The 12,581-nt window shown below is 51.5% G+C and overlaps 1 protein-coding gene across 1 annotated transcript in view; it reads left to right on the top strand.

The window, feature by feature from the left end:
- MORN5 (MORN repeat containing 5) overlaps positions 1–12,004 on the top strand; it is a 33,380-nt gene extending 21,376 nt beyond the window's left edge. The window contains exon 5 of the mRNA XM_060013314.1: positions 11,810–12,004. Within this exon, the coding sequence (XP_059869297.1) occupies positions 11,810–11,889 (80 nt within the window). The 3' untranslated portion in view covers positions 11,890–12,004. The remainder of the gene's footprint in view (positions 1–11,809) is intronic.
- Positions 12,005–12,581: the final 577 nt, after the last annotated feature.

Genomic DNA, 12,581 nt, shown 5'->3' with positions numbered 1-12,581 from the left:
TCCCTTTCCAGCCATTGTGCCCACAGGACTCTGACAGCAATACATCCCCCACCCCCCACAGCAGCCTCCTGGAAGCATCCAAAGGATACAGCTTCCCCTTCCGTGGCTGGAGTCCACCCGAGCCAGCACCCCGTGGTTTGTTTCGTCTCCTTTAATAGAAGTGGATGCGAGGCCAGAGCCCAGGGGGCAGGAGCCTCATCTCACTTCCTCAGCCCACACGCTGGAACCCAGGGCAGCTGGCTGAGAGCCCTGCTCAACCTCAGGTCCAGGAGAGGCAGGCAGGGTTACAGGCCGGCCCCAGGGACTCTGCCAGATCTGCCCTCAGACCCTGGCTCTGCCATTGGCCGGCTGTGTGATCTCAAGCTAGTCTCTTAACTTCTCTGAGCTTCGGTTTCCTCATCTGACAAGTGGGGGTGGAACTACGACCTTCCTTCCAGGATTGTGGTGAGTGTTATTGAGATGATGCAGGGGATGCAGTGAGAGCAGTGCCCAGCCCATGAGGAGCTTAAGGCCTGTCACAGATAACAGTTGGGATTATTTTATATCCCAGGGACTAGTGCTGGTCGAGATGCAGGGGCCTCCTTAACTCCGTGCCCCAAAGGGAGGAGCCAGAGTGACCTTGGCAAGCTGCCCTCTGGCCTCCTCCCACCTGCTTTTAATGCCAATTTCAAAACTGGGCTGGAGGCCTGCAGTCCCCTGATCTCTCTAGCCCGCCTTTGGCACTGTTCTGGATGTGTTCCCATCATCCTCAGCATTTCTTATTCATCTGGAGCCTCAGACCCTCTAGGATCCCTCCAGACGCGGGCCCTCACTGATCCCCTGCGGATACCAGGGTCTCACCTGGGGGCCACCTCAGTGCCTGCCACCTCCCCAAACCAGTGCAGGGTCGGGGGTGGGGAGAGATGCATAAACAGTCACAGGACCCGGGATGGGCACTCTCTGGACGGAAGCCTAGAGCCTAAGTGTTCAAAAGGCTGCAGAGAACCTGCAGAGAACCTGCCCCTCAAAATATAGGTCAGAAAGTAACATAACAGAAACCATAAAAAAAGTACATGGAAGGAAGTCCAACATAAGTCTATATTCTCCATGATGTTTATATTAATGTTTAATGTGGAATATCAGATTTGAGATTCTTTTTTTAAAAATAAATTTATTTTATTTATTTATTTGTGACTGGGTTGGGTCTTCGTTGCTGCGCACGGGCTTTCTCTAGTTCCAGTGAGCAGGGGCTACTCTTCATTGCAGTGTGCGGGCTTCTCATTGCGGTGGCTTCTCTTGTTACGGAGCATGGGCTCTGGGCACGTGGGTTCAGTAGTCGTGGGTCACGAGCTCCAGAGTACAGGCTCAGTAGTTGTGGCGCATAGGCTTAGTCGTTCTGCGGCACGTGGGATCTTCCCGGACCAGGGATCGAACCCGTGTCCCCTGCATTGGCAGGCGGATTCTTAACCACTGCTCCACCAGGGAAGTCCCAGATATGAGATTCTTTCTCCAAAAAACCGGGAGTGCCCTGCTTTGCTGGTGCCAGGAGTCAGAAGCACAGTGTGCTGGGGGAGCACAGAGAAAACGGTAAGTGTGTCCCAAGTCAAGTTGATGTTCTGGAAAAGGTGGTGTTTGGCTAGGCTTTAAAGTTTGAGAGGTGGATTTTGCTGCCTGGAAAGGAAGGAAAACATGAGCAGAGGCACAGAGATGCAGGGGCCTGGGTACTCAAGATGGAGCACCTGAGACCCACTACTGTGTTGGGAGACAGAGGAGTAGTCAAGGAAGGCCTCCCTTAGGCAGTGATGGACAGAGTAGGCTTTGATGGGTGTGTAGGAGTGTGTCTGAGCTGGGCATTCAAAGCAGAGGGACACAGTGTGGGCTGGAGAGAGGCTTGAATGCCAGGTTAGGGAGCTTAGCTTCAATCCTTCAGACAGTAAAGACGTGGTAGTTGCAGAAAGATTTTTCAGGGAAGTCTGTAATGGCTGAGGGCTGCAGCTCTGGAGATAGACTTGGGTATGAGCCTGTACCCCCTTATTAGCTGAGTGAGCTGGGACATATAACTCCATCTCTCTGAGCCTCAGAGCCCTCCCCTGTGAAACGGGATAATAACACTGACTTTGAGGCTTCCCTGGTGGTGCAGTGGTTGGGAGTCCGTCTGCCAGTGCAGGGGACATGGGTCTGAGCCCTGGTCTGGGAGGACCCCACATGCCGCGGAGCAACTGAGCCCAAGCGCCACAACTGCTGAGCCTGCGCTCCAGAGTCCATGTGCCGTGACTGCTGAAGCCCGCGCGCCTAGAGCCCGTGCTCCTCAACAAGAGAGGCCACCGCAACAAGAGGCCCCCACTCGACACAACTAAGGAAGACCCACGTGTAGCAGCGGAGACCCAACCCAGCCAAAAATTAATTAATTTTTTAAAAAAATCTTTAAAAAATAATAACACTGACTTTGCAAGATTGCTGTGAGGATTAAGTGAGTTCTAGTCTGAGTTCCGTAGGTCCTTAACATCCTAACATCCCTCCTGGCCATCCCCACTGTCCCAGCCTTAATTCTGCCCCCAGCATCTGCCACCTGGAGGACAGGCCCAAGTGCCAGGCCCGTCCCTGTCAGTCCATTGTCCACACGCAGCTGGAGAGCAGAGGCAGAAGGGAGCAGAGGGTCAGAGCAAGGGCCGACCGAGTGACCTTGGCCTCAGCACTTGGCTTCTCAGCGCTGCCTGTGTACAGCGGCCAGGCATCACAGACATCTTTAGTGAACACAAATGCAATTATGACTGCTTGAAAAATAAAAGTGGGAATCAGGGAAACAAGAAGAATAGCAATATAGATGGTGTTGGTGACTTTGCACCCTCCCCTACTTAGCACACACCTGCTCTGGAGTGAGTGTGGGAGATGTGAATCAGTTGGTCTGCGTCCCTGTGCACCTCCTGTTGTGTGAGCACCTTGCCACACACAGGCTGATGCTAGTATTTAAGGATGTGTATTTTTTTTTTTTTACCAGTAGGGCCCATAAACACAGGCCAGCTATGCATCTGGACCTCAACAGCAGGAATAACTCTCTGTCCCAATAGTGTCAGAATCCCAATAGTACGACACTTAGTGAGACGTCCTTCTCCAGTCTGGGGCTTTCCTAAGAGATTCCCAAAGGTCATTATGACCGTGGGCACTTTTCCCTTTACCCACCAACTGGAGCATCTGCAATGCCACCTGAGACACCAACTGTGCACGTAACAAAGGTGGTATGAGAATTGCATGAGATCAGGCATGGAAAGTACATGCATGTGCCCGGCACATGGACCTGATCCCAGCTCACCATGTTCGTTGCCCAGACTCACCCTCCCCCGGTCACAGCCCGATCCAGCCCTAGGTCTGACCTCGAAGGTCTCAACCCAATGGTTTCAACATATTAAAACAGAATGTAGCCACGCTCCCATATTAAATGTAATTTTTTGCTGTTAAAACTTCGAAAGGATTTTTCAGACTTTGCTTGGTAGATGGTGTGACTGCAAGACTTTAACAATTGGCTGTGATTTCTTGAGAGCCATGTACACACTGGAGAATTCTTGACAAATGAGGAAACCAAGCCTACGAATTGATTTCAAGTGTAATAACATTGTTTTGATTTCTAAATTTAATAATTAATTCAGGCTTTATGCATTAATTATAACATTTATTAATTTCAGTGTTGCAGTTTCTCTTTCTGTGTTTCAGAGTCAGTCATTTTTTCCCATGTCTCTTACAGTTGAATAGGCCTTGACGAGCTTGTGGGTGCTGGGCCCTGCCCCTCTAGTTCCCCGTGGGTGAAGCAGCCTGGCCTCACCACACCCACCCCTACCCCCTGGAGACCTCCACCCACCCAGCCCAGAAGATGCTCCTTTACAGGGAAAGCAAGAGCAGCCCCGGGCCTCCCTTCCTGCCCGATGGTGGGCTCTGCCTGGGCAGCCACCTGTCAGTCAATATTGGCGACGCTGTGGCCTTGGCCTCTGGCCACACCTCTGCCAGCAAAGTTCAAAGCCTCTTTGCAGGAGTTGGGACAGGGATGGCCCGGCATTGGGTGCCGCTCTCACCCCTGCATTTGCACAGAGGGTGTGGCCGGGCTTTGGGGACTGCACCTGCCCACAGCCTGGGGTGCCAGGTTTGCCATGCACCTCTCGCCCCAGCCACGGTTCACACAGGAGCCGTCTGAGAGCGCGCTGGCCTCGACCCCAGGAAGAGAGGGCAGCCCTCACGGCAGAGCTCCTGCCCTGGAGCCTGGCGTGGCCTGGCGTTCTGGGTGCGCGCCGGGCTGTCACTGCAAGCTGCACGCCTCCTCCCTTGACATCTGGTCACACACGCACAGACTCAGACGCTCACACACCGCGTGTCACACGCAGGCTGAGGGTCCCCATACGGGCGCACTCTCTCTTCACCACTTACACACTCACGGCACACCGATGCACGCTTGCACACATTCACGCTCACACTTGGGTAGATTCCCACACTTCGACGGAAACACGCCCACTTGTGCCCATGCACACACAGCCTCATCAAGTGTGACCTTCACACCAGCACTCTGTGCCCCTCCCCTCCCCGCTGGTGGAATGAGGTGGGGAGACGGTTCGCACCCCAAGCCTTGGTTTCCTCGTCCTGACTGGGGCCAACGCCTTTTACTCACTGAGAAGAGGACGGACGTGCCCCCTTTCCACAGAGCCCTGTGCTTCCCGGGTGCTCAGCCAGTGTGACCCTCATCCCTTCTCTCGAGGCTGGACACCTTGACTCACCTGGTCTCCTCCCTTTCCCTGTCCCCACCCGAGGCTCCCGCACACCAGGTGGGCGCTGCAGGTGTGCTTGGCCCAAAGGCGTGCCATGAGCTAGCGACATCTGGCCTGCGGGTGCCTGATGACCTGAATCAGCCCGTTTGCCCTCTCTGTGCTCGCCTGCCCCAAGCTGCCCCTCACTCTGAATAAAAGCACTAGTTGAGCTGCGGCTCTTGATCCTTGTGTAAAGACCTCCACCTCCCCAGCGCCTCCCTCCGCCCCCACAGGGAACCAGAAGTTCCAGGGCTGCTGAGTTCCTTAAGAACACCCCCTTGAAGGTACCCAGTTTGGGAATTAAAGGCCCATCGAAATGATGATCCGAGCTCACACTTCCTGGGTACCCACCTAGGGCCGTTCAGCCCTGCCAGTCCCCAGTCTGCCCTCTGCCGGAGGTCTGGTTAAACCCACTAGACAGACAAGGAGCCGGCTCAGAGAGGGGCAGTGACTTGTCCAAGATCACCCAGCAAGATGGCGGCAGGGCTCACAAAGGACCCTGAACTCCCTCCAGCCTATGCTGTGCAGTCGCAGGGGCCCTTAAGTCCCATCTTGCAAAGACAGCTTCTGGCTTTCTTTGGTTTTGGGCATTTCCTGCGCCCCAGGCACTGTGCTAAGCACTTTTCGGGAATGACCTCAGTTGATCCTCCCAGGAAACCTTCCAGGCAGGCACCTCCGCAGATGAGGAAATGACACCCAGAGAGGTGCGAGGCCATCTGCCCAAGGTCTCTGAGCTAGTGGCGGCCGAGCTCCAAAGCTCGCGCCCTTAACAACTGCGCCACACCGCCTCCCTGCCAGCCATCAGGGGAGCCAACAGTGTTGCATGTGCCGTCCGACTTTCAGGACTCTTCTTCCGCCAGCACTGCACCGACCTGCAGGCTGCACGAATGACACTCTCCGTGACCTGGGCCCTGCTTGGTGGCCTGTGCGGGCCTGCCCCTCCCACCCTCACCGTGGGGCCCCAGGCCAGCCAGGGCTTTGAGCTTCCGGAGCGTGGCTCGCGCCCAGGTGTGAGCCCAGACAACCCATCCTCCCCATGTGGTGGGGCTGCTCGGTCCTTGGCCTCGAGACAGGAAAGGAAACAGCGGCCGGTGGCCTTGGCGCCGCCCTTGGCCTTGGCCCCGCCCTTGGCATGTCTGCTTTGCCCTCTCAGCTCCGTTGGCTGAGGGTGGGGAAGAAATTCTTCCCCCTTTTTCTAAATCCCACAGAGCAAACTTATTACTTTTATGTCCCCAAAGTTACATTTCTTTATTCATTCATCCATATTAAATAAGTATATTTAATATACTTATTAAATACTTTTCAAGTGCTGGATCTGCGCCGGGCTCTGAAGAGTGAATTGATCATGGTGACCATGACCATGACCGCAGCCTGGGTCAGGGAAGGTGACATCCAGGCAGGGCCCATGGTGGCAGAGGACGGCCAGGGGGACACACATTCATCAGGTGCCTGAAGCTGGGGCTGTGATAGGCCTGAAAGGAAACCATGATCATGCAGGCAGCCCTGCTTCCTGACCACACCATCTTTAATGTGCTGTGTATTTCTACTTCTTTGACAGAAATCCTAGAAAAACTCATCCATGTTACATTGGGTTGTTTGTGTTGAAAGAATTAATGTGTCAAACGTACATGTTTAAAATATATTGCAGTTGTTATACTCATGTTTAGGTCTTTCTTCACTTTTATATTCACTAAGGTCCAGAAATGGGAAGTGCCCTGGGCCTCCCTTGAGCTCTGAGAGGCCCTGCACCTGAACCAGGTCCTGAAAGGAAGGGTGTCCCCCGCTCCCTGGAGCAGCTTGTACAAAGGCACAGGGACACTGAACACGTGCCTGTGGGCGACTGTGTTACGTCAGGGTAGCTGCATTTCACAGCGGGGGAGGGAGGCAGGCTGGAAAGTTCTTAAGGTCCAGGCGAAGGAGTGGGGAGCCTTCACAGGGAAAGCTTCTCAGTTGGGTGGCCTGTGGTCAGACTCGGGGTCTCTCTTGCTGCAAGTTCCTTTTCTTCTCTGTAAGAAGCCCAGCTCTCCTAGTGACTGGTGAGATTCATTGGGGGCAGCAGGGGAGGGGATGCAGGGAGCAGCGAGGTCACTTCCAAAGCTTGAGAACCAGAATAAAGAAATCTCTGTGCCCCAAGAGCAGATAGATTAAGCCACAGAGTGCCTGGGTCAACCCTCTGGGTCTCAGTCCCCTCTGTCCCCCAGGACCAGGCACAGGGCTGGCCACAGGATTGAGCTTGTTGACTTAATCGTTCATTCATTCATTCAACAGATGTGGGCTAAGCACTCCTGTGTGCCAGACACTGGTCTGATGATGCCACAGTGAAGAAGCAGACAAGGCCCTGGTTTCATTGGAGCTTGTAGTGTGGATGGGGAGACAGACAACATGTAAATAAACAAGAAAATTGCAGCAAGAGGCATACGCCCTGAAGGAGATAAAATGAACACCGGATATCAGGGATCACTGAGAAGTGACATTTGAGATGAGACATGAATGCCAAGAAATAGGTGTCAGGAATGTTTGTTGATAGCAATCAAAGACAAATCAGAAGGCAACAGACTTATTCCAGACTTCAACTGGCAAAGCAGTTGTTGGTTGCCTACGGCACGCTGGGTCCAGTGGTCAACAGGCAGACATAGTCTCTGCATTAAGTTTACAGCCCAGTGGGAGAGAAAACTATGTAAGGAAATCTGCAAGTAAGTGTAGGCTCATAAATTTTTTTATTGAATGAAAGATTCTTTAAGTTCTATAGTGCTTTACAATTTTCAAGTTTCATACATATGATTTCATATAATCCCATAATAACCCCTTTCCCCCCCCCATCCCTGTATGGCCCCCTCCTCCCTTCCCTCTCCCCACTGGTAACCACTAGTTTGTTCTCCATATTTGTGTAGAATCATAAATTGTGAAGTGCAGGGCCCAGGACAGAGGAAAGGGCGTGAAGGACTTTATTTTGGATGGTTGGGTATGTGAAAAGGTTTCCACTCCTCTTGGAGAACATGATAATCTCACCTTTTACAGAGCACACTGGATTTTCAGGCATTTTTAAAAATAAACATTTTATTTTAGTACAATTTCAGATATACAGAATTATTGAAAAGATAGTACAGAGAGTTCCCACTATACCCCACATCCAGTGTCCCTATTATTAACATCTTATATTGTACCATGCATCTGTCACAATTAATGAACTAATATCAATACATTTTTATTAACTAAATAAAAATAACTAAAGCCCATACTTCATTCAGATTTCCTCCATCTTTCCTTAATGTCTCTTTTCTGTTCCAGGATCCCACCCATGACACCACATTACATTTAGTTGTCACTTCACCTTAGGATCCTCTTGGCTGTGAGAGTTTCTCAGACTTTCCTTGTTTTCGATGACACTTTTGAGGAGTACTGGGCAAGTGTTTTGTAAAATGTCCTTTGATTGGAATTTGTCTGATGGTTTTCACATGATTTGACTGGGGTTGTGGGTTTGGGGGAGGAAGACCACAGAGGTAAGGGCCATTTTCATCATATCAAGGCTATACACTATCCACAGGGCTTATCACTGCTGATGTTGACCTTGATCACTTGGATGAGGTGTGTTTGTCAGGTTTCTCCATTGAAAAGTTACTCTTTTTTTGGTTCTTTACCCCCTTCCTATACTGTCTTTTTTACGAGGAAATCCCTATGCAGCCCACATCTAAGGAATAGGGAGTTATGCCCCATCTCCTTGACGGCAGACTACCCACATAAATTGTTTGGAATTCTTCTGCGCAGGAGATCTGTCTATTCTCCAACTTTTATGCATTTTTACCTATATTTTTTTACTTTTTAGAAATTCAAGAACCCTAGTGGTGTTTCTAGGAACCTAGAAACATTTTGCTTCATTTACTAAAATGCATGAAATTACCAAGGCAATAAATTAGAGGGTAGGAAAAAAGCCAATGATTATTTTTATTTTCTATTGCAGATACACATTAATGAAAGATTTGGGAAATAACAAAAACAGAAGAACCTCTGTAGCCCCACTGCTCAGAGCTGACCATGATTCACGTTCAATTTATTATTTTTAATTTTTCTTCTGTGCACAATTTTTACACAGATTATACTGTCTATGGAATTTTGTTTCTTACCTCCTTCCATCTTTTTTTTTTGCTTATTATAATATCAGAAACATTCCTCCTATGTTGCTATACAGACTTCCTAACCATATTTTTTCAGTGGCTGCTAAATTCTCATGTGGCACATGGTGTCTCCCACCCGCCCCCCAAACTTAGCAGTATACCTGGCACATAGTCAGTGTTTAGAAATTATTTGTTAAATGAATGAATATACAACAAAGTAATCATCCTCTTGTTTTTAGAAGCATAGGTTATTTCAGTTTTCTTGATTCTAAATAGTACCGAGACAAACAGATTATTCCCATAACATCCCAGGGTGGAATTACTGGGCCAGTGGGGGCCAAAAGTTTTCAAGATAAATGCACCAAACCAGAAATCTCCCTCCCCTTCCTCTGAACCACCGGCAATTGTGCCGAGGGTAATAATTTACAATTGATTAAAGAGTTTGCGGGGTGTTTTTTTCCCCATCTTTTTTTCCCCTCCTCTCCCCCTCTCGTCCTGCCGAAAAAGGGGGAAAATTATCCTAGAAGGTGAAGATGTTCTCAGACAATCATATTAACATATTCCAACAATCGCAATTTGCAAAATAGTAATCACAACTGCCGGGATCTGGGAGGCATTAATCAAAGCTGCAGGTTTAATTCCATTTTAAATATTGATGAAATGTGCTTGGGCAGTCTCACCCTGGCGTGGCAGGGACAGGGGAGCCGCCTCGCGGCACAGGGGAGGTGGAGGGGAGGGTTGGGGAGCAGCTGCTGGGAGGGGAGGCATCTGTCATTCAAACTGGTGACTGAGCGGCCAGGTAGAGAGTGAAAGGGGTAGTGAAGAGGGCTGTTAAGTCCATTGCTGTCAATTTGTAACCATCAGGGAGGGGCCTGAGGACTGGTTCAGCACAATAAACCCAGTTGGTCTGGTTTCAGGGTTACCACTGAAGAGGTTGCAGCTGCACTGATTCGAATAGCCCGGAGACTTCAGAACTGTAATTATCAACCAGGCTGCTCTCGGTGTGGCAAAAGTGGGCTTCACCAGCACTTAACTCCTTGTGTGCCGCCGCTCTCCCCGCCCACCATCCCCCCCCACCCCCCGGGGTTGACAGCCAGGTGCGGATTCCCCCGCAGCCTCCTCGGGGAAACTGAGGCCCACCGGCTGCTGAGGGCAGTCCTCAAAGGCCAGAGCGTGCAGGCAGAGAGCCTTTCTCCTGAGGTCACAGACAAAGAACTAATGGGGGCGGTTACGGAGGAGGCCGGCTCTGTGGGGCAGCCTCGCCTTCTGGCACCGTCGGGCCTGCCCTGGGGTGAAAAGTCAGGCTTTGGGGTCTGATGAGCCTTGGCTTAAATTCCGCTGGCCGTGGACACGAGGTAAGGCTCGTCCTCTGTAAAGTGGAGGTAATCTTTCGTACCCTACTGGGCTCTCACAAAAAACTCAGATCGACGTTTGTAAATTACAGAGCACACAGTAGGCTGACAATAGCCTTGTCTCCCTGGGCCGGGGAGTGGTGCTGTCACAGAAGAGGAAAGGGCTCCTGGCAGGCGCCTCTGGTTCGGAGGGTAGGATATCTCAGGCCCTCTGCGTTTCAGCTCTCAAGGAGTGTCTTTTATGTCTAGCTTCTGCCATTTGGCACCCAAGGAGGATGAGTAATTCCATACTCCCACCTCTCGGGAGGGAGACACTGAGCTAGGCAGGGGGTGAGGGTAGGAATCAAGAGACTCTGGTGCTGCGCCCTGAGGACAGCTGCTCGAGGGCAGGGGTTTGGGCCGGGGCTCTTTATCCCCAGGAAGAGGGAAGGCAGGAACGAGGGAAGGACCGCAGGCAGGCATTGCGGCGCTGGGGAAAAAAACATGGGCTTCGCTGGGAGTCTTGGGGAATGAAGTCTGTGCACGGCTCCGTAACCCTCCTCCTGGAATATAATCCCAGAGAAATTCTCCCACGTATCCACGAAGGGATGGACCCAAGAACGTTTGTCCCAGCGTCATTCCCGGTCACCAGAGGTGGAGGCAACCTGCGTGCCCACCCCTGGGAGGATGGGTAGTACAACATGACGGAAGCCCACCATGGAATATTAGGCAGCAGTCAGGAGCAAAGAACTAGATGTCCGCGTCGCAACAAGAATAGATCTTGAAAATGTAGTGTTGAGTGAAAAAAGTGAGGCACAATGAAATTCACAGCACAATGCCATCTATGTAAATTGAAACCACATTCGCACACAAAACAACAGTACACATTTTACAGAGCTACGTGCATTTTTAGGGGTATATATCCCGCCATTGGAATGGGTCTCTGTCGTGGTGGGGGGAGAGGCTGGGTGTGGCTTTGGAGGATAAAGGGGAAAAATGAAAATAGAGTCAGCCCTCAGAGGGGCCTGGCACAGAGAGTGTGCTGTGGACTAAGGGATGTGTCCCACTCAACTCTCTCTCTCTGAGGTTTAAAAACAGCACAGGCCTTGTACTCAGACAGCCCCGGGGCTCAAGTTCTGGGCTCTCCCACGTACCAACACTGTGGCTGTGGACTAGCGACTCATCCTCTGAGCCTGTTAGTCCGTCCACAGAAAGGTGGGCTTGCCGCCATCGGGTGGTCATGAGGATTAAGTTAAGGGAGATAAATGCATGTGGGCCTACAGGACCCCCAGATCCTCCTCTCCTCTCCCCACCGAAAGGACCTGGGCAAACGGAGGGTGTCAGCCCCCTGGGAAACCACAGGTTCTCTGAAGCGTCCAGAATGGAAAGCCCAGAAAAGAAACGAAGGCCTCGACCGGCTGTCCCGGGGGTGACGTTGGTGGATGTCACAGTGGGCACGGGCCCAGCTCAGAGCGGCCCATCCATGTTGTGCCTGGCTCCGTCAGCAAGGTCCACCTCCAACATGCACCCCAGCCCCAAGACCCCGCGTGGGGGCTCCCGGCGCAGGGCATGACCGCCTCTCCCTCTTCCTCTCTTGCAGATGATGACGAGCACGAGTGGATCATCCGGACGTGTCGGAAGGGCTGGGACGAGACCATGGGTCCTAAGCCCAAGCCGTGAGCGCTAAGCCCCCTCGGTCACAAGCTTCCTTCTGTGCCCCGGCATTGGCTGGCCCGGGGAGCAGGCTGTAGTTTTAGAACCTGGCTTTTGACTCAGGAATAAAAGCTTTCTGCCATCAGTGGCCCTAAGTGTACTTTCCTTAGACTATTTCTTGGAGCGGGACCCTCACTCCACCTGCATCACAATCACCTGGGCAAAATTGTGAACTAGCTCTTCCTGGGCCCCACCCTAGTACCTGCAAATCAGAATCGCTGAGACTGGGGTCTAGCAGTTTGCATTCTCAGGTATTTCTTACGCATACGGAAGTTTGAGAGCCATCAACTTATAATGACAGACAAATGTAATTGAATGAGCAACTCATGTGTGCGGGCAGTGTGGTTATGTTATCTCAGCTCCACACAACAGCCTTGTAAGAAAGGGCTTAGCATTACCTTTTAGAGATGGGAAATCTGAGGTTCAGAGAAACTAAGTGACCTGCCCTAGGTCACACGGCATTTGAATCCGAGTCTTCCTGAAGGTAAAGCCCAGCTGTTTTTTGTTTGTTTGTTTACTACAAGCTGCCTGCCTTACCAGTCTTGATTTCACAGGGCAGTAGGACAGGATGACTGTGCCCAGGCTCACAGCTGCTATCTTCCTGTAAGCCCAGAAACGATTACCCAGGACTGCCTCTTCCTCTCGGAAGCGTCCCTATC

Source organism: Delphinus delphis, chromosome 6, assembly GCF_949987515.2.
Source record: "Delphinus delphis chromosome 6, mDelDel1.2, whole genome shotgun sequence".
NCBI lineage: Eukaryota > Metazoa > Chordata > Mammalia > Artiodactyla > Delphinidae > Delphinus > Delphinus delphis.
The sequence above is the reverse complement of the archived record's forward strand: the minus strand, read 5'-3'. Positions and strand labels throughout refer to the sequence as shown.